This window comes from Littorina saxatilis, linkage group LG6 (assembly GCF_037325665.1).
Source record: "Littorina saxatilis isolate snail1 linkage group LG6, US_GU_Lsax_2.0, whole genome shotgun sequence".
Classification (NCBI taxonomy): Eukaryota; Metazoa; Mollusca; class Gastropoda; order Littorinimorpha; family Littorinidae; genus Littorina; species Littorina saxatilis.
In genome coordinates, this window is record NC_090250.1 from 20,967,907 (window position 1) to 20,990,453 (window position 22,547).

The 22,547-nt window shown below is 41.2% G+C and overlaps 1 protein-coding gene across 1 annotated transcript; it reads right to left on the reverse strand.

The window, feature by feature from the left end:
- Window positions 1–11,661: 11,661 nt before the first annotated feature.
- LOC138969707 (uncharacterized) lies at window positions 11,662–17,054 on the reverse strand. Its single transcript, XM_070342567.1, has 3 exons — window positions 17,017–17,054; window positions 16,414–16,549; window positions 11,662–12,729 (listed from the first exon to the last, which is right to left on the reverse strand). Exons 1-3 carry the CDS (start codon window positions 17,052–17,054, stop codon window positions 11,662–11,664), a joined length of 1,242 nt encoding a protein of 413 aa, XP_070198668.1.
- Between the last annotated feature and the right edge of the window lie 5,493 nt (window positions 17,055–22,547).

Below are 22,547 nucleotides of genomic sequence, written 5' to 3' on the forward strand. Positions count from 1 at the left end.
AGTAAATTAAATTATATGTATACTATTGTCTCTCTATCCATTATTGACTTGCACGAGAACTATCAAAATATTGGTATAAAATGCTAACATTCGTTTTTCTTCCGGGGGGCTTCGACCCCCTGGTCCCCCCAATGGGGCTCTGCCCCTGTAACCCACCGGGGCCTCGGCGGCCCCTGGACCTCGGCCTATTTTCAGAGTTTTTTCTATTTTGGAATTCCCATGCCTGCAGAAGACACATGGAAATGTCTGTTTGTTTAGCTGCACATTTGATGATTCTTGTGGATTGTACAGCTATATAGGGGATATTGTTTGGGAGTAGAAGTGCTTCTTTAGGCAAGACCATGATAATGATCGAAATAAGGCAAACTGTCATGATGTCATGTTAAATGTCTTTTTGTTTTAAGTAGGATGAGATGTTTGAATTATATGCCTTTTCTTTCGTAAGTGGGGCAAAGAAGAGACATGGCATTGTAGAGGGTTCTAAAGCGGAAAAACGTTTATTTTGCCCTGTATTTTCTCTTGTTCTGAAGCACTTTTTTCAAACTTGCACTGCTTCAACTCTATGTATTTGAAGATGCCTCGGACAGTTGCCAAGTCAAATGCATTGTTTGTGTTTACTGTTAGCCGTTTGAAATTAATACAACGAGTGTGTGTTGACTTTGATCTAGAGAAATTGTCACATTTGAAGTTTTCATGGAACGTTTTGACTGATTTATGGGCAAAATTCTGTGATGTTTACTTGATATTTCATTTCATATGAGGATCACTTCACATTTACTCATTTTACTTAAGGTTTGATTTAATCAGTAACTGTCTTTGGTAAATATGAACAATCTGTGGTTGACCCAAAAACTTGAACTGCCTTCATTTTTTTTATTATGCTCACGGAAACGTGTTTGGTGCTTCAGAATTATCATGTTAGAATGACTTAATTCTTGTGGTTTATTGCAGAGGGTCTTGATCCCATGTAAAGAAGTAAACAAATTGTTGGTATTAAGTTTGGTTTTGTCTACCTGTAAAATTTGTTGTTTATAATTTTGCATTTGTTTGGATAAGTCAGTGTTTAAGAATTAGGATTTTAGGCAGTTCTTATATTTTCTGTAGTAGAAAGTTTCATCAGAAGTTCAAAGAAAATGTTGCTGGTTGAAATTGTATATGAACTGGTTGAGGCTGTATTTGCAAGCACACATAACACTTAATTCTGTTTAGGTTTTTTAAGCATAGCTGAACACTGTCTAGAACAGACTTTTAATCTATAGATTTAGTTTTTGAATGGTTCTTTTGCTTCTTTTATGCATTGCATAAAATGTTTGGTCTTGACTTTTACCATTGGCAAAACTTGTTAAAACGTTATATGGAAACTTTATTGTTTGATTTCACTGTGATTGGAAGTCAGCCCTTGCTAGTTATACCCAAAATGAATGTTATTTGTACTTAAAGCTTACACTTTTGCTCTTTTTACATTTAGTTTTGACTAAATGTTTTAACATAGAGGGGGAATCGAGACGAGGGTCGTGGTGTATGTGTGTGTGTGTGTGTCTGTCTGTCTGTGCGTGTGTGTGTGTAGAGCGATTCAGACCAAACTACTGAACCGATCTTTATGAAATTTGACATGAGAGTTCCTGGGAATGATATCCCCGGACGTTTTTTTCTTTTTTTCGATAAATACTTTTGATGACGTCATATCCGGCTTTTTGTAAAAGTTGAGGCGGCACTGTCACACCCTCATTTTTTAATCAAATTGATTGAAATTTTGGCCAAGCAATCTTCGACGAAGGCCGGACTTTGGTATTGCATTTCAGCTTGGTGGCTTAAAAATTAATTAATGACATTGGTCATAAAAAATCTGAAAATTGTAATTTTTTTTGTCGATATAAAACGATCTAAATTTACGTTCATCTTATTCTACATCATTTCCTGATTCCAAAAACATATAAATATGTTATATTTGGATTAAAAACAAGCTCTGAAAATTAAAAATATAAAAATTATGATCAAAATTAAATTTCCGAAATCGATTTAAAAACAATTTCATCTTATTCCTTGTCGGTTCTTGATTCCAAAAACATATAGATATGATGTGTTTGGACCCCCAAGTAAGGCTAGGCGATTCGCGCCGTCGACTTTGCTATTCCTTACCAATTTTCAGCCTTGTTTACTTTCTTCAATTCCCATGCCTGATTTGATACTAGTGTTAAGAACTCTTGGTATTACATATTTTTAACAGTTGTTTTCTTGATATTGTGGTTGTGATTTTTAACTCATAGTAAAAACTGGATCTGAAAGAGCTGTCTTATAATCATTCTGCTCTTCTTTTTGTTGTCTTCGACAATCATTTGTGAAATCCAAAGAACGAGAAAGATCCAAATGAATTGTGATTTCTTTCTTTCAGATTTTGTTGTTGTGGCTGCATGTCTTAAGAAAATGTTTTAGTTTTTTTAATCTCTTTACTTGCTTAACTTTACTTGTTGGTTTAATGTTTCTGATAATCTTGCTTTAACTAGTGAATGCCTTTGGAGCCAGTTTTAGCCTTTGCCAATGTAAGTGGTAAACATCCGTCCTAAGAAGCCTTATCTGGTCATACCAATCAGCAATTGCACGCTTTTAACAATTTTTATAGACCAGCCGGATATTAAGTTTAACAGCGATTTAATCTGATATTTCACAAAGCTTTAATTGGCCATTTTTTATCTTACTTTTCCCTCTAAGCTTTCTTAAAAAATCTAATTTAGACAGACTTAATTTGTTGGATTATAAATGTATTTTTGATGTTTTCAGTTTTGATTTAGATAGTTTTGATATGATGGTGTGTGATAGATTTGTTTTAGATCATTCCAGTTGTTGTGAGCACAGAACAAACGTTTTGTAATGATATATACATGCTGTACATTGATTTATTGTTTGTCAAACCTGTAAGAATCTTCAGCAATTTTGCATGAAGGTGGTTTCCAAAAGGTTTTATTCCATCCTAAAGTTTTGTTTGAAGCAGTAAGACCATTTTTCGGACTACTGTTGGAAAACAGTTGGTTGTTGTCTTGTAACTCACTTCTCCCAACCAAAGTTTTATGATCACATGATTTATATTCCTGTTAAGTTCTTCTTGTCTCTTGTTGTGACTTTGAGGGATGGCAAGGTGGTCTTTTTATCCAAGACCCCCATGCATTCCCTTGTCCAGTAACAGGTTTGCCATATCTATAGCAATCTTCCAGCATTGTTGTCGATGCATTGGCTGGTTTTATGTGATTTAAATAGATGGAACAGTATACTCATTTTTGAGAGTTTTGGGGGTTATTTTGTATAGAAAGTTTTGAATTGTCATTCTGATATTGCGGAGTGAACTCCAAACTATATATTTACAATATGAAATGGAATAAAGACAGTTATTTCATTTTATTGCTTCTGTTTTTTTGCCTCGAATGGTGTGTGTTTATGTGTGTTTGTGTGTGCTATGCGTTTACAATAATTAACTAATTGATTAAAGGCACACACCCTTTGCATGAAAACATTTTGACTTACCATCGTGGATCTGTCGAAGCTTTTTCATGGGATAAGACCATCCCTCCACTTGGTTACATACCAAAAATGAACAGCCTGGGTGTCTGTGCACAGTGGCATTTGTTTTATGAATTGATTTCACAAAATTAATTTCCCGCAGTGGGGCACTGCGGTTATGAAATTAAAGGCCCCTCCTGTTTTTGGAACCGCAGGAGCTTTCTAGTTTGCTGTTAGGTAGATTTTTGGTTCCTCTTTCCTGTCATGCTCTCTTTTTTTTCATGAATTCTTTTCTTTTTTCTGCCTTCTTGCTCATTCACCTGTATTTTTTCCAAAAATCTCTTCTCTTTCCGCTTGTCTCGCGATTCATGTATAGTTTAATCTGTTAGTGTTCTGATGTAAGTCCAGCAGTAGATAGGTTAAGCCTATTTTAACATACTGGAAACTGGTAATCTTCCAGTAGGTATTAATTTAGTTTTACTAAAGCCTGCTGGGACACAAGTAATGGGTTAGTGCATTTGTAAACAGGAATCGCTTGACAAGTGGCCCCCTTCATCCCCCCCTTCCTCGTCCTGATATGGCTCTGCGTAGTCGGCTGGACGTTAAGCAACAAATAAACAAACAAACAAACAAAATTAATTCATCAACAAATTCCAATTTCCCCCCGCGGGTTAGGGGGAAGAATTTACCCGATGCTCCCCAGCATGCCGTAAGAGGCGACTAACGGATTCTGTTTCTCCTTTTACCCTTGTTAAGTGTTTCTTGTATAGAATATAGTCAATGTTTGTAAAGATTTTAGTCAAGCAGTATGTAAGAAATGTTAAGTCCTTTGTACTGGAAACTTGCATTCTCCCAGTAAGGTAATATATTGTACTACGTTGCAAGCCCCTGGAGCAATTTTTTGATTAGTGCTTTTGTGAACAAGAAACAATTAACAAGTTGCTCTATCCCATCCCCCCCCCCTCCCCCCCCCCCCCCCCTTTCCCCGTCCCGATATAACCTTGAACGGTTGAAAACGACGTTAAACACCAAATAAAGAAAGAAAGAAAAGAACAAATTCCAACTCACCACACCAAGCAGTCAGGGTGTTAACTTTTGGTATGTGACTAAGTTAAGGGATTGTCTTATCCCATGTCAAAGCCTAGCCAGATCCCAGATGGTGAGCCAAACTGTTTTTCACAAAAAGGAGTGTGCCTTGAACTTATCAAATAATTTAATGATTCATGCTGTGTTATCTTGTTATTGACATTTTTTACGTTCATCTTATTCTTCATCATTTTCTGATTCCAAAAACATAAATATGTTATATTTGGATTAAAAACAAGCTCTGAAAATTAAAAAAATTAAAAATTATGATCAAAATTAAATTTTCGAAATCAATTTAAAAACCCTTTCATCTTATTCCTTGTCAGTTCCTGATTCCAAAAACATATAGATATGATATGTTTGGATTAAAAACACGCTCAGAAAGTTAAAACGAAGAGAGGTACAGTAAAGTGTGCTATGAAGCACAGCGCAACCGCTACCGCGCCAAACAGGCTCGTCACTTTCACTGCCTTTTGCACTAGCGGCGGACTACGTTCAATTTCATTCTGTGAGTTCCACAGCTTGACTAAATGTAGTAATTTCGCCTTGCGCGACTTGTTTTCTTTTTCCTGTGTGCATATGTATTCATGGTTTAAAGCCCAGAGACTTTCGATGTGAACTTGGAATCTTTATTGTGCGCGTTCGGACACAGAGGAGAGTCTGCACAAAGTTGACTAGGAAATAAATCCTTCACCAAGCCTGGGGGTCGAACCTACGCGGATAGCGACAAATGGTTTCAAGCCAGCGGCGCTACCAACTGAGCTATATCCACCCCAGGCTGTTTTGAAGGGGAATAATCAGTAAAGTTGAAGCTACTTCTTATTTAACGAATTACTTCCCTTCACTTGATAATGCGACGTGGTCACAAAAGGCTTCTTAGAAGAGAAATAATCAATGAGTCGCGGTTGTGTCTAGTTTCCTGAATTACTTCCCTTTACTAGCTAAGCGTACAAGCTACTCATGAAATTATGGCTACGTTAGGTAGAATTTCTTGTGCGAAAAATGTTTGATGAATGAATACATGCACAAAGTGCCTTGATTACAACCAAAAAAATGGTATCGTTAACTTTATTGTGAGTATCTTTGTAAAATCAATTAATTTGACATCACTGATTCACAGTTATTGCGATGTATACCGGTCAGAGTGATTCCCACGCCTCAAACTCTTTTTTTTTCTCTCTCCGCAACAACTGAAATACACTGTTGTTTGGGATGGTTGAAGAGGACACCTTGAGTAGATATTTACTAATGATTAAGCTGATCATACTCTACATTTACCAGCACATGATTTCACATAAGTTGAGTGACCCACTCCAGGCCATGATATTTGTTTTTAATAATTAGCCCGAATCCTACTCTAAGCATTTATAAATGTGATTTTATTTAATCCAAACCTAATTAATCGAAGACGATGAAGATGCGGTGCTCTATGAAGCTCACCAAGCAGAATGGGAAAGTTACAGTGAGGATCGAAGTTCAGCCGGTGCAGGCTTTTACAATGCATGGGTGGGACTGAACAATGCCATGAATCCTGAACTTCAACCGAACCACACACCCCCCAAAAAAAAGAAAAACAAGTCGCGTAAGGCGAAAATACAACATTTAGTCAAGTAGCTGTCGAACTCACAGAATGAAACTGAACGCAATGCAACGCAGCAAGACCGTATGCTCGTAGCATCGTCAGTCCACCGCTCACGGCATAGGCAGTGAAATTGACAAGAAGAGCGGGGTAGTAGTTGCGCTGGGAAGGATAGCACGCTTTTCTGTACCTCTCTTTGTTTTAACTTTCTGAGCGTGTTTTTAATCCAAACATATCATATCTATATGTTTTTGGAATCAGGAACCGACAAGGAATAAGATGAAAGTGTTTTTAAATTGATTTCGGAAATTTAATTTTGATAATAATTTTTATATATTTAATTTTCAGAGCTTGTTTTTAATCCGAATATAACATATTTATATGTTTTTGGAATCAGCAAATGATGGAGAATAAGATAAACGTAAATTTGGATCGTTTTATTAAAAACATATTTTTTTTTACAATTTTCAGATTTTTAATGACCAAAGTCATTAATTAATTTTTAAGCCACCACGCTGAAATGCAATACCGAAGTCCGGGCTTAGTCGAACATTACCTGACCAAAATTTCAACCAATTTGGTTAAAAAATGAGGGCGTGACAGTGCCGCCTCAACTTTCACGAAAAGCCGGATATGACGCCATCAAAGACATTTATCAAAAAAATGAAAAAAACGTTCGGGGATTTCATACCCAGGAACTCTCATGTCAAATTTCATGAAGATCGGTCCAGTAGTTTAGTCTGAATCGCTCTACACACACACACAGACACACACACGCACATACACCACGACCCTCGTCTCGATTCCCCCCTCTACGTTAAAACATTTAGTCAAAACTTGACTAAATGTAAAAAGAGGCCATAATCTAATCCGGATTTCCGGCATATACCGGAAGAATCCCACCCATGACAATGAGAGATGGTACAATCATGTAACTGCGTGGTACCGGAGTTCCAAGTTCATCTGTAGCAGCAGTACCATACAATGCAAACCATCTCAGACTCATTCCCAGGGCAGAAGCCCGAAGCCGTGACAAATAAAAATCTGGCCCTATTCCAAAGTGCCTCTGCCTCATAAACCTTCAGTCTGCTGCCTCTGTCTGAATACTTCGTCATTCACACCCGACTCAGGTCAAAACCATAGGTCAAGTAGTCATCAGAATCTAATACCATATTATATCCCACCCCCTGTATTCCCCGCAAGCCAATCAAAGAGCGACAGTATGTTGTAGTTCAGCAGAAGCACGATATCATATTATATCAGTCGCACCCTTCTGTTGTCGGCGAATTAATCAGAGCGCGACGTTGGTAGTTCAGCAGAAATTCAATATCATACTGTAATATTCCATTCTTCTGTTTTCAGTGAGCCAACCAGAGCACGACCGAAATGCAAGTAGCGTATTATATCCCGTCATTCTGTTCTCCGTCAGCCAATCAGAGCGCTACAGTTGTAGTTCATGACCTGACTAACTTGTCAAAATCCCTCAGGAAATGAACACTATTGATGAGGATGAGAATGTAATCCTTGAGCGGGGTGTTGCATTCCACAGACACGGGATTGCAAGACACAGGGGTTGGGGTCGAAACAGAGTCGTATCGGTGATTCAGTGAAAGAGATGAGACTGACTGGGGGAAAGAAGTAATCAGGATGACACAAACAAGATCCTATTAAAAGCATTTTCATCTTCTCGGTAGTATTCAACTTGTTCTTGTCTTTCTGGCTCACATGGGGTTCTTGATTTGACTCCGAAGTCATTTAATTGTTTGACTGAATCTTTTAGATTATGTTTTTTGATGAGAGAAAAAACCCATACTGAGGTGAGGGACGAAGTCGACGTCAACGTCGAATGCTTAATTGCAAAAGTATCTTTGAATTAGGCCTACAAGGACTTCTCTTGCAAATAGCCCTTTCTTTTTTAAAACACAAAAAAACCAACAAACAAACAAACCCGCAAAACAAGAAAGAAAGAAAGAAAAAAAGAAAAAACAAAACAAAAACCAACCAACAAACAAACAAACAAACAAACAAACAAACAAACCACAACAATAATAACCAATAAATATATAGAGAAATGGAGAAAAGGCAATCAGAACATTTTACGACGGTTAGCTTCTAAGAATATTCTTTTTTTTTATTTCATTTTTTTTAATTACCTTATCCAGTATTCTACTACCCCAAGCAATCATTCTACCAGACTATTTCCAAGTCAAAACCATCACTTCACACATGGTGCCTATTTATGACTGTGTGTGGTCGTCTTTGTGGACCACTTCAAGTCCAAGAAATCATCCAAGGTACGTGCATTTGTGCCGAAAGATGCTGCATGGTACCGTGTCGACGACGATGATGAAGTGAGTTTATTCGGCGTTGTGCCGGGCTGTGGATGGACGAAGTTCCGAATCAACTCATACGAAGACAACACAGCGAAATCTGCTCACTCAGCATTGTTCGTTGCAGGCTCTGCAGTTTTGTGTGTGTTTCATTACGAGGGCCAACTGAGAAGTACTGGGCCCGACCAGGAAGGAATTGACTTAGACATTCAAAACTTGGCATGAAGACTTCATACAAAATAACACGTGTGTTCACCAGTTAGTTTGTATGCCTTGGCTTATCGTACACTGTGTGGCGACTGGATATAAATGCACGTGCATTTTACATGTTGTGTATGCGCTATTTACAAACGACGAATCGTTATGCAATTATTGATTCGATTTCTGTAAACTTGTATAATTTTGCATGTTAATCGTAATTATTTAAAAAAAAATCTTTTTCCCTAGAGGGATGTGTTGTGGTGCGGTGTAGAGACACTTTTCCATCATTTTACAAACATGAAAATGGACATTTAAGTTTTCTTTTCCTATCGCATCTTATATCTAATCTTTTATTACCAGGCCTGACGCATAACCAATGCAATATTTGGACAAGGGCTCGGAGCTCATCCGGTAGAGGTCAACCTGTTCAGCTGGTACGTCCAGCATCATGAGGGATCAGGGATTATAATCCCGACGTCATTGTATTACCTGCAACTGATGACTGGGATCAGCACTGTCTTACCCTTACTAATTACACAGGTACACTTACTAATAACACAGGTACAGGATCAGTACATACATCTCGCACGTGATACTTGTCTTACTGCACCTTTCTCGTTCTCACTGCTTCATATGAATCGACGTAGATTGCTGGCATTATCCAGTCAGTTACCTAGGGCCAGCTTTTTCGGGGGAAATTAAATTTGTAACGATGTATTCCTCATAGCCATTCCTGTCTCAGTTCCAGCAACCCGTGCCCATTCCTGTCTCAGTTCCAGCAACCCGTGCCCATTCCTGTCTCAGTTCCAGCAACCCGTGCCCATTCCTGTCTCAGTTCCAGCAACCCGTGCCCATTCCTGTCTCAGTTCCAGCAACCCGTGCCCATTCCTGTCTCAGTTCCAGCAACCCGTGCCCATTCCTGTCTCAGTTCCAGCAACCCGTGCCCATTCCAGGCCTCTCTGGATGAAAAGAATGCGAAACAGAAGAAGGTATCGAAAGGAAAGAGAAGAACGATAGACAGGACAAGGGAACAATTGCGGCACTTCACAACTTTTAACAATTTTAGCGGAAAGACCAAGCACTTCGTGTGCATATTTTATTTTGTCGCGGCTGTGTTTCCTAGAACCGATTACCGGGATCAATGCCACTGATTCCCCGCCCCTACCCTAACAAATTGCGGCCACGCATAGAAACTGGTTGTGTTTCCTTGAACCGATGCCGAACGAGATCAGCTATGGAGGTATTCTCTCAGTACCACACAGGACCTGATAGGCCTACATGGTGTCAAGTCACAGAAACAGGTTGTGTTTCCCATAAGCGATGAACGGGATCAGCTATGTGTGTTCCGCCTCCGAAAGCAGCGTATGGCTGCCTAAATGGCGGGGTAAAAACGGTCATACACGTAAAATTCCACTCGTGCAAAAACACGAGTGTACGTGGGAGTCTAAGCCCATGAACGAAGAAGAAGAAGAAGCTATGCGTGTTATTCCCCCCAACCACAGACAGGCATTCATGAAGCGTGTCAGGGCATAGAAACATGTTGCTTTGCTTTCTTACTTCTGTCATCTTGACGCCTGGACATAGTTAAGTCCCGTTCACCTTGAAATGAAGCATGTGGATTTAAAACAGATTTGTCACAACATGTTGAGGACTTTGGGTCTAATCCTTCTGTCTTGTGCTGCAGCATAGCGCGGTAGTTTGTGTTGCGATGTGTTGCGGGCTTCCAAAGGTATGCAAACTGGCTCTATATGTAGAATCATAGTACAATTGAGTTCCCGACCGGTTTGCTTAGGTTTCCTTTCATGTCCAGGGCAAAAACTGTGCCTGTCTGTGTGTGCCAAGAGCAAAGACGGCTTGACCATTGAAAAGCCGATATTTTGAAACAGGATTTTTGATTTTTGGAATGAGTTTACGTTACACGTTCTTTGTGGTAACAGACAACAGACAGACACACACGCTGATCCCTACATAGAGACATGTAGACAGACAGACACAGACGCAGGCACACGCGTATGCACGCACAAAATCACCCATGCACATACACCCCCCAACTCACTCCCTAAACACACATGCATACTCGCACACACACACACGCGCACGCACACATAAACGAACACACACACACACACACACACATTTTCACACACACCCACACCCACACACACACACACACACATGAAACCACTAACGACAATCAGAACAAACACTGCAGATCTCAGTCAGTGTTTATTTGCCACAGTCCACGGGTAGAGGGATCCCTTCGGGAGGCATGGTGGAAATAATTGTCAGTTACACCTCCCTACAACTTCTTCAGAGGAGCAGACAAGATAAGATAAAGGGCCAGAGAAGAGCACCTAACAACGAAGTTCATTATTCCCCACACGAGAGGTCACGGAAGATATTTCACCTGTCTGTTCCTCCGCTCGCTTTATCTTCACCTTTAATTACCCCCCACCTGATTTATACCTGGAACAACGTGCGATAAGGTGGATTTCTCACTCAATTAATTCTGACCCGGCGTGTTGGAGAGGATTGTGAGAGTGATATATAGTTGTTGACCTTCTGCCATAAAGATGTGAGAGTGTTAAGGGGGATGGGGGGGGGGGGTGGTGGTGGTGGCGATTTGTTGTTGTTGTTGTTGTTGTTGTTGTTGTTGTTGCTGTCTTTGGTGGTGGCCGTGGGTTGGTGTGGGTATGTGTGCGTGCGTAAGTACGTGTGTGTGCGCGCTTCTAAACGGGGAAGTGTGTGTGTGTGTGTCAGTGTGTTCGGATGCACGTGTGTGCTCAGAAGGAACCCTCAAAGATACGAGTAATTCCCCACGGTTTGCGAGTTCGGGGCATGAAGCTCTTCCTCCTCTATACTTCACAGAAACAATGGTCCGTCTATCTAATCTTGACCTGCAATTAAAGGGCAGGTATTTGGTATGCTGAAATCAGAGCAATTAATCGGAAGATACTAACCTCTGAACCTTAGCTAGGCCTTATACCAGAAATACTGGGCTGGGTAGGATGGGGAGGTGGTGGTGGTGTGGCTGGTGGTGGTGGTGGTGTGGGTGTCGTGCAGAACACTGTTGTCGGAAGGATGGGGAGGTGGTGGTGGTGTGGGTGTCGTGCAGAACACGGTTGTCGGAAGGATGGGGATGTGGTGGTGGTGGGTGTCGTGCAGAACACTGTTGTCGGAAGGATGGGGAGGTGGTGGTGGTGTGGGTGTCGTGCAGAACACTGTTGTCGGAAGGATGGGGAGGTGGTGGTGGTGTGGGTGTCGTGCAGAACACTGTTGTCGGAAGGATGGGGAGGTGGTGGTGGTGTGGGTGTCGTGCAGAACACTGTTGTCGGAAGGATGGGGAGGTGGTGGTGGTGTGGGTGTCGTGCAGAACACTGTTGTCGGAAGGATGGGGAGGTGGTGGTGGTGTGGGTGTCGTGCAGAACACTGTTGTCGGAAGGATGGGGATGTGGTGGTGGTGGGTGTCGTGCAGAACACTGTTGTCGGAAGGATGGGGAGGTGGTGGTGGTGTGGGTGTCGTGCAGAACACTGTTGTCGGAAGGATGGGGAGGTGGTGGTGGTGTGGGTGTCGTGCAGAACACTGTTGTCGGAAGGATGGGGAGGTGGTGGTGGTGTGGGTGGTGGTGGTGGTGGTGTGGGTGTCGTGCAGAACACGGTTGTCGGAAGGATGGGGAGGTGGTGGTGGTGTGGGTGTCGTGCAGAACACGGTTGTCGGAAGGATGGGGAGGTGGTGGTGGTGTGGGTGTCGTGCAGTACACGGTTGTCGGAAAGATGGGGAGGTGGTGGTGGCGTGGGTGTCGTGCAGAACACGGTTGTCAGAAGGATGGGGAGGTGGTGGTGGTGTGGGTGTCGTGCAGAACACGGTTGTCGGAAGGATGGGGAGGTGGTGGTGGTGTGGGTGTCGTGCAGAACACGGTTGTCGGAAAGATGGGGAGGTGGTGGTGGCGTGGGTGTCGTGCAGAACACGGTTGTCGGAAGGATGGGGAGGAAGATAAGTCCGGCGGAGGGGGGGGGGGGGGGGGGGGGATTGGATGAGTACTTGAATAGCAAGAAAAGTAAAAACTGAGTGTGGTGTTTATTTTGTTTTGCTTGAGACAATAGTAGTGGGGCGAGTATGATGTACAACTGATGATGTAAAATATTTTCCATTTTATTATGCATTAAAATAATTATCCCAACAAAAATATGTTTCTTGGGGCAGGGGTAGGGGTGGGGGGCTTGTAATTAGGAATGGCTCAACCCGAGAGATGACATTAGCAAATTATTGAAAAACGTGTCTGCTTGCGACAATGAAAGTGGGAGGGGGATGAGGCTAAAAAAACAAACATTTACCCGTATTGTATTTTCTATAGTTATATATATATAAATGGGATTCTTAGGGGGTTGGGAAAAAAGAAACAAGTCGCGTAAGGCGAAAATACAATATTTAGTCAAGTAGCTGTCGAACTCACAGAATGAAACTGAACGCAATGCCATTTTTCAGCAAGACCGTATACTCGTAGCATCGTCAGTCCACCGCTCATGGCAAAGGCAGTGAAATTGACAAGAAGAGCGGGGTAGTAGTTGCGCTAAGAAGGATAGCACGCTTTTCTGTCCCTCTCTTTGTTTTAACTTTCTGAGCGTGTTTTTAATCCAAACATATCATATCTATATGTTTTTGGAATCAGGAACCGACAAGGAATAAGATGAAAGTGTTTTTAAATTGATTTGGACAATTTAATTTTGATAATAATTTTTATATATTTAATTTTCAGAGCTTGTTTTTAATCCGAATATAACATATTTATATGTTTTTGGAATCAGCAAATAATGGAGAATAAGATAAACGTAAATTTGGATCGTTTTATAAATTTTGTATTTTTTTTTTACAATTTTCAGATTTTGAATGACCAAAGTCATTAATTAATTTTTAAGCCACCAAGCTGAAATGCAATACCGAAGTCCGGGCTTCGTCGAAGATTACTTGACCAAAATTTCAACCAATTTGGTTGAAAAATGAGGGCGTGACAGTGCCGCCTCAACTTTCACGAAAAGCCGGATATGACGTCATCAAAGACATTTATCAAAAAAATGAAAAAAACCTTCGGGGATTTCATACCCAGGAACTCTCATGTCAAATTTCATAAAGATCGGTCCAGTAGTTTAGTCTGAATCGCTCTACACACACACACACACACACACACACACAGACACACAGACACACGCACATACACCACGACCCTCGTTTCGATTCCCCCTCGATGTTAAAATATTTAGTCAAAACTTGACTAAATATAAAAAAAGCTCTAGCCGAGGAGACTCAGTGAAGCCTCGTACAAAAAAGGTGTCTATTGTAATGTAAGTGCAGCAATGTAACGAGACAATGTTGTCCGTCAACACGTCGTCGAAAATGAATCGGCCATCGACACGCCGTCTGTTTACAGTGACGGATCGTAAGATAACTGAGAGTTAACTCTGTCAACAGCTTCCGTCTTCTTACCGTTAGCATACCAAACAGCAATTTCTCTCTTGACAACACGATTAGCTGACAAAGGGAGATTACTGAACAACAGAGAACCAGCCAGTAACCACAACACAGCCAGACTTTCTGTGTCAAGCGTTAATTAAGAAAACATTTGTGGACAACGCAGAGTTAAAGAAACAATTCTCAGCTGATGTTCTTTGCCTGCGTGTGTGTGTGTGTGTGTGTGTGTGTGTGTCAGTGTGTGTGTTTGTGTGTCAGTGTGTGTGTGTGTGTGTGTGTGTGTATGTGTGTGTGTGTGTGTGTCAGTGTGTGTGTGTGTGTGTATGTGTGTGTGTCAGTGTGTGTGTGTGTGTGTGTCAGTGTGTGTGTGTGTGTGTGTGTGTCAGTGTGTGTGTGTGTGTGTGTGTGTGTGTGTGTGTGTGTGTGTGTGTGTGTGTGTGCAGGGATGGCCAAATCTCAAAATTGTAACTCGCCAGCCGGGCGAGTAACTTCAAGAAAGTCACTAGCCCGGTAGAAATGTTGCTGGTCCGGTATACACCACCGTTGATCTGCAGTGTTTATATGACTTTAAAACTCGATATTACAATCAAAAGGGTCGCATTTGACCAGAATGTTCATTGGCCAGCCGGGCGAGTTGCCAGGCGGTTTCTACTAGCCCGGCAGATTTGTGAATCGCCCCTGGCGACCTGGCGGACGATTTGGCCATCCCTGGTGTGTGTGTGTCAGTGTGTGTGTGTGTGTGTGTGTGTGTGTGTGTGTGTGTGTCAGTGTGTGTGTATGTGTGTGTGTGTGTGTGTGTCAGTGTGTGCGTGCGCGCGTGTGTGTTAAGGTTGACTTTGAAAATTTACAGTACAACACAACCTTGTTACGTGAAAACTAAACAAAACCATTGAATAGAATTAATAAATAAAGAAACACAACACACAAACAAACAAGCAAAGAAAAAATACAACAGAAACTACATTACACAAAAACAAAGAACGTCCCAATCCATTGCCTTGAGGACTAAAAAGCAGACGAGACATCTGAAAGAACCCCAGACTTTAGAGCCATCATGGAAACAGATGCTGTTCCCATCCCTTCAATTGCCAGCACTCTGGACAGCCAAAGGGCCCCGCCCTGAGTGACTGGACACAAGCCTCTGACCACTCTGAACGGGAAGGGGTCGAAATCGACCACTCCCATCCGTGAAAGGCGACCCATGCTGGAAGCGACCCCATGATGAACGACGCCAAGCGTCTCCAACGCATGTCGGACGACCGAGCGACGCTTTTAGCAATCACTACGTAGGCAAAGTTTCTTTGCATCATCAAGGTTTCGTTTGCACTGATTTGGGGGTCAGGCGGAGTTCCTTCAGCAAACTACAGACTTAATTGCATCAACAACCTTGACAGTCTAGCATGGCAACGGGAACGCAGAAGAAGAAGATTTTCGTCATACAAAACTTTCTCTCTCTTATTTTTCTCAGCCTGTTTTTAATTTTTTATATAAGATGTTTGTGGGATGTATTGTCAAATAATAAGTTCGTTGCCAATGTAAGCAATAGCGTTGGCCGTATTGTATGAGTCAGGTGGCTTCGCCCATATGGGATTGCTCCTTGCGGTGTAATTCGACTTCATCAGCCGAAACAAGCGTCGCAAACTATGTATGAAAGTCACTTTGCATCGACCATTAAAGGCACAGTGTTTCATGTGTAAAGAAATCGTATCACCGCTTCAGGTCTAGCCCGGCTTTTACATGGAATAAGAAAAACCCTCCACTTGGTCACATCCCCAAAATTAACAGCCTGGTGGTTCTCTTTGCTGATATTTTTTAATGAATTAATTTTGTAAGTGGCACCTTTGTCAATCTTTCCTATTAATTCAACAACAAAATTGCCATTTTGCATTAGATGCAATGAGGATGCCAATTTTTGGTATGAGTCCAAGTGAAGCGATATTTTTATCCCACGTAAAAAACCTGACTCGATTTTGACACGAACTTTGTTCACAGGATCGAAGGACTGTGTGCCTTTAAGAGGTCGCCCAATGCAAGGTTGCCAACCCATTACGGGGAGAAAATGGTCGAATTTGACCCCATCAGCACCACTGAGGGGAAGGTCCAGCGCGTTGAATTGACCATCAGTGGACATGTGCAGTGTATGCTATTAGAATAGAGCCGTTCATTTGGCGTCCAATTACCCGCCCATTTCCCCCTCCAGCCGTCTGGGTGTTGTTGAAAGGATCGGACGGTCCCGGCCAGGGCTCTGTCACACTGACCATGGTCAGTGAAGTGACCTGCGGAGGTCGAAGGGATGGGGGCGTTGTTGGTGATGGTGATGGAGGTGGTGGTGGGGGAGGCGGGAGGGAGGGTAAGGGTGAGGGTGGGTTGAGTTGGTGTGTGTAGATCAAGCTGCTGATTAACATTATGACAAAAAGTAAAGGTTATAGTTATTGTAATGTTTACTAATCGACAAACAAGACAATACAGTACTCAAACAACAAGAAATGCTGTATTAGTTATTGGAAGGTTTTATAATATGCAAAACAAAACATTCAATTGCTTCTACAGAATTGTTTTCAAACTATCATGTGTAATTTAATTGTCTTTAATGATTTCCACATGGTATTATTAACGGGTGGTAGACAAACGTTCTTCAGAGGAGAGCAATGCTATGTTTACACCCAGCAACAGGATTTGAAATACAAAAGTAAGAAAGATGAGGACGGTATGTTTCAATAAGAAATTGCAGAAAAAAAGACCACAGCCTCAACATCAGAATCACGTTTAAACGTTAGATCGATATTTCCAAGGAGGCAGGATTCTACAAGAGAATTACGGGCACTCTGCAACTCATCAAGACCCGCTGGAATCGCGCGAACCCTCCCCAGTTGACACAGTCGATCTGGCCTGACGCCATTGTGGCGACTTCAAACACATCCACTCTTTTCACGTGGTTCACGTGCGGCAGTGACAAGACATGCGTCTCTTAGCACCCAGAGCACGCGCAAGACAGCTGAGGGGGGCCGGAGAAGAGGCAACGGCTTTACTGCGGGCATGTCTTTCTCTGGAGAGAGCTTTTGTTTTCTCTTTGGCATGCATACTGTCATCCCTGTACTCTTGGGACTAGCTTGGGTGGGTGGGAAGGCGGTTGGGGGCACAGCCATAAAAAGAGTATGTCTGTGGGTTGGGGGGGAGCTTTACCGAGGGCATGTTAGCTTTTAGTACAGAAATCCTTTGTTTTCTCGTCGGCATGCGCATATACTACCATCCCTGTGAGGAGTAGAACCGAGCTTTACCGAGGGAGTGTTCTCTTTCAGTGGAGCTAGCTTTTGTTTTGTCCACTATGCACACTGCCATATTACCAACACGCTCTTGGGACTACCCGCGGTTGCCTTTAGACGGCAGTATTGCATGATTCCTCTGCGGTTGTCCAAATGGATAAGTTCTGGAGACATGGTTCGAGGCTATCCTTGGCTGATGCATGATTCCTTTGCAGTTGCCTGTGTGGGTAAGTGGGGGAGGTACTGTTATCTCCTCTGCGTGCAACAAGCTCAAGTCAGTTAAGAGGCAACAGATACAATTTGTTTCAGTATTAGACTCAGGGTCAGGAGTTGCGTAAGTCAGCTCCAGATAACTTTGGAAAGTTTACCAGCAAAGGACGTGACAAGTGTCGATGGTCAGTCTAGAACTATGTCTATTATTTGGATTAAGATAAGGGGCTACTTTATGTCTGCTCTTCATCACGTCTCGACCCCCCCCCCCCCCCCCCCGAAAAAATGAAGAAGAAGAAGAGAAAGGGCAATTAGTGTACTGTTTTGTTTTGTTTTTGTTTTTGGTTTATTTGACCACAGATTCTGTTCTGGATTTCATCAACAATCACATAAAGCTGCTGACACGTTGATGTTTCGGTTTCATAACCATAAAAAACACGAAGTAATTTGGGAAGTAATCTCACAATCTTTAACAAAAACAACTCCAAAGTGTTAATTGGAATTCCGAAGCAAGTGCACATAAAGCACACACAGGCAGCTCTCCAGATTGCAGAGGCTTTGAGAGAGAGGCAAGCGCGTGCACGCCTGAGAGATTATTGGGCAAACGAGCATGTCTATTTCTTGTGTCACGTGCCCGGGAAGGGCGCATGCGCGGGGAGGATTGCGTGACAGGGAATTGGAGGAGAGACGTGCAGGCAAGCTGACAGTAATACCGAGGGATGAGCTGTCCAGGGGAGGGGAGGAGGAGATTGACTTAAAGAATCAAACAGCGAGTGCTACAAATGGTGCACCGCCTTTCAGGAAACGAAGTGGGTGCAGTTCAGCTAGCGTTTCTTTTGAAGGAATGCTGGTGCATCTTTCATTTGACAGAATTTTGTAATGTCTGTCTGTCTCCCTCTCTCTCCCTCTCTCTCTGCCTCTGTCTTTCTCTGCCTCTGACTCTCTCTCTCTCTCTCAACAACTAGTTGAAACGTCAACAAGAATAACTGCATCAACAGCGACATTAATTGACCATATATACACGGATAGAAAAACAATGGTTTCGAATGTTAATGTGGTAAATTCTGGCATTAGTGATCATTACGTGACTTGCTGCTCATGGAACTATATAATCCCAAAATTTCATAAAAAGGACACACAACCATCGAATATCGGAGCTTTAAAAAATTTCACGAGTCTAAGTTTTTCATAGACTTATCTTCTTCAGCTCCGTTCCATGATGTGTTTAATTGTACTGAGGCTGAGGAGGCGCTTAATTGTTTCTCAAGTATACTCTACCCGATTATTGATAAGCATGCCCCTCTGAGGCAACACCGAGTAAAATCCCCTACATTACCACCATGGCTTACTCCTGAGATTGTAGAAGCTATGGCACTACGTGATTTTTTGAAGGAAAATCAAAGGAAATCAGAATTTAAAGCACAGCGCAATAGAGTTACCGAGTTAGTACGCCAGGCAAAAAGTAATCATTTTCATAAATTGGTTGAAGACAAAAAGGATGTTGCCACGCTTTGGCAAGCCATAAATGAAGTGTTAGGTAAATCCCGAAGAAGAAATAGCAGATTAAATAGCGCCATTTCTCCTGACGAATTCAATGAGCACTTTCTGTGTTTGGCTGATCGATTGAAACAATCTAACAAGTCGCGTAAGGCGAAAATACAATATTTAGTCAAGTAGCTGTCGAACTCACAGAATGAAACTGAACGCAACGCAACGCAGCAAGACCGTATACTCGTAGCATCGTCACTCCACCGCCCGTGGCAAAGGCAGTGCCCGTGGAATTGACAAGAAGAGCGGGGTATTCGTTGCGCTGAGAAGGATAGCACGCTTTTCTGTACCTCTCTTCGTTTTAACTTTCTGAGCGTGTTTTTAATCCAAACATATCATATCTATATATTTTTGGAATCAGGAACCGACAAGGAATAAGATGAAAGTGTTTTTAAATTGATTTCGAAAAAACAATTTTGATAATAATTTTTATATATTTAATTTTCAGAGCTTGTTTTTAATCCGAATATAACATATTTATATGTTTTTGGAATCAGCAAATGATGGAGAATAAGATAAACGTAAATTTGGATCGTTTTATAAATTTTTAATTTTTTTTACAATTTTCAGATTTTTAATGACCAAAGTCATTAATTAATTTTTAAGCCACCAAGCTGAAATGCAATACCGAAGTCCGGGCTTTGTCGAAGATTACTTGACCAAAATTTCAACCAATTTGGTTGAAAAATGAGGGCGTGACAGTGCCGCCTCAACTTTCACGAAAAGCCGGATATGACGTCATCAAAGACATTTATAAAAAAATGAAAAAAACGTTCGGGGATTTCATACCCAGGAACTCTCATGTCAAATTTCATAAAGATCGGTCCAGTAGTTTAGTCTGAATCGCTCTACACACACACACACACACACACGCACGCACACACGCACGCACACACGCACATACACCACGACCCTCGTTTCGATTCCCCCTCGATGTTAAAATATTTAGTCAAAACTTGACTAAATATAAAAATGTAAATGAAGAAGTCGAGGGTGGGGACTCCCTGTTGTTTAGATTAAAAGAATTTTGTATTCATAAATTGAAATCACAAGATTCATTCTCTATCCCAACTATTGCCGTACATGAAGTTGGAAAATTTACAGAAAACCTTCAGAATAATAAATCCATGGGGCCTGACAAAATCCCCCCGTCGTTGCTTAAATTAGCCCTACCGTCCATAGTGGAATCCCTAACATATGTGTATAATCTTTGCATTGAAAAAAATACTTTTCCTGATGCATTTAAAACGGCAAAGGTCGTTCCACTTCCAAAAAATAAAGATGTGTCTGACCCTAATAACTTCAGGCCAATTTCATTGCTTCCTATTTTATCAAAGCCTTTAGAGAAGCACATCCAGAAGAATCTTCTGAACTACATGGAAAGGTGCACATTATTTCACAACTTTCAATCTGGGTTTCGTCCGAAACATTCCTGTAGTACAGCTCTTTCATCACTATGTGATAACTGGCTATCGGCAATTAATCGTTCGGACATATCAGGGGCTGTATTTCTTGACTTTAAGAAAGCTTTTGATCTTGTAGATCACACATTACTTTTACATAAACTCGCATTGTACATGAACAATCCCGCAACGTGTTCATTCTCTAAATCATATCTTGTCAACAGAACACAGTATGTTTCTATAAACGGTAAAACCTCTCCCAAAGGATGTTTAAAGAGTGGAGTCCCCCAGGGGTCAGTTTTAGGGCCTATTTTGTTTTGTGTATTCATTAATGACCTCCCCCTTCATATATCTAATTCAAAAGTCAAAACGGAATTTTTTGCAGATGATTCGACGCTTCACACAAGCTGTAGGACTGTTCAAGAAATTGAAGTTTCCTTACAGTCTAGTCTGAATGAAGTCAACAATTGGTGTAACCAGAATTTTATGATAGTGCACCCAGGGAAGACAAAAAGCATGATTATTACAACAAGACAAAAACACCAGTCACGACCTCTTAATTTAAATCTTTCTCTGGAATCACAACCTGTTCAGCAGGTAACGGAACATCGTATTTTGGGTGTGATAGTCGATCAAGAATTAAAATGGCAATCTCATGTACATTATATTTGTCAAAAAGTATCCAAGAATTTGTTTCTGCTATCAAAGTTAAAGCAATATGTCGATATCGCAACATTAAAACTATTTTATCATGCCCATATCTTATCCCATATTAATTACGCATCAACTCTTTGGGATGGCGTCTCTGATATTCACATGAAAAAATTAAACTCTCTACATCGTCGGGCAGCTAAAATCATGTTTAATGGTCCACAATTATCAGCTGATTTGAAGTTAAAGAATCTAAACTACCTGCCGCAAGTTTAATAAGACTGTAATGATGTACAAAGTATATCATGGCGAAGTGCCCAACTATATTCAGGACCTATTTCACAGAGTCACCGAAAGGTACGGGTCTATTAATTTTCTACCACCAATACCCAGGATTAATTTGTTCAAAACTAGTAAAGCCTTCTCTGGCTCTATGGTGTGGAACTCCATTCTGTCTGTAATAAGATCATTAACCTCACTAAAGATTTTAAACAAGCTCTGCATAATCATTATATGTCTACCTAGATGGCTACTAGTCTTAAAATGTGCAAGTAGCTGTCAACAATTGGCAAAGCTTTATGAATTACAAAAATATGTTCTTTATTACATGTATTATGTGGAATTTATGTTGCGATTTTCCATCATCATCATCAACATCATCATCATCATCATCATCATCATCATCATCATCATCATCATCATCATCATCATCATCATCAATCATCATCATCATCATCATCATCATCATCATCATCATCATCATCATCATCTTCATCATCATCATTTACACTATATAATCATTGTAAGCATTAGTGTAAACGTTGGTATTGTGTGAATTTTACCGTCGATCACTTTACATGTGTAACCTCAATTAACGTGTTGCATGTTTCGCTTTTGATTTGTATGTTGCTTACTTTGTCATTTTGTTGTTTGTGTTTATTTGCTTGTTTGCTTACTTGTCGATTGTTTGCTGGGTCGTTCGTTTAATTTGTTTATTTGTCATGTTGCTTTACTTGTTTATCATTTATTAGACATTTGTATTAGAAGTAAGGACCGGTTGTAAGAAAAGGCGTCGCCTTAAACCTCTATCCTTGAAAAATAAAGTTCCATCATCATCATCATCATCTGTCTCTCAGTCTCTCTGTCTCTATCTCTGTCTCTGTCTCTGTCTCTGTCTCTCTCTCTCTCTCTCTCTCTCTCTCTCTCTCTCTCTCTCTCTCTATCAGGTAAATCTAAACAGAACTCAAATCGGTCTGCCACAACCATCTCCCCTGAAGATTTTAATAACCATTTTTTGTCCCTTGCCAATAAGCTAAA

Bases quoted from the DNA above. Each gene is read 5' to 3' on its own strand.
- LOC138969707 (XM_070342567.1), bottom strand. From the start codon at position 17,054: ATGGCGTCAGGCCAGATCGACTGTGTCAACTGGGGAGG. The intron at 16,550-17,016 runs GTTCGCGCGATT...AATGTTAATCAG, and splicing joins GACTGTGTCAACTGGGGAGG to CAGCTTGATCTACACACACC. The intron at 12,730-16,413 runs GTCAGTGTGACA...TTGCTATTCAAG, and splicing joins AGGTCACTTCACTGACCATG to TACTCATCCAATCCCCCCCC.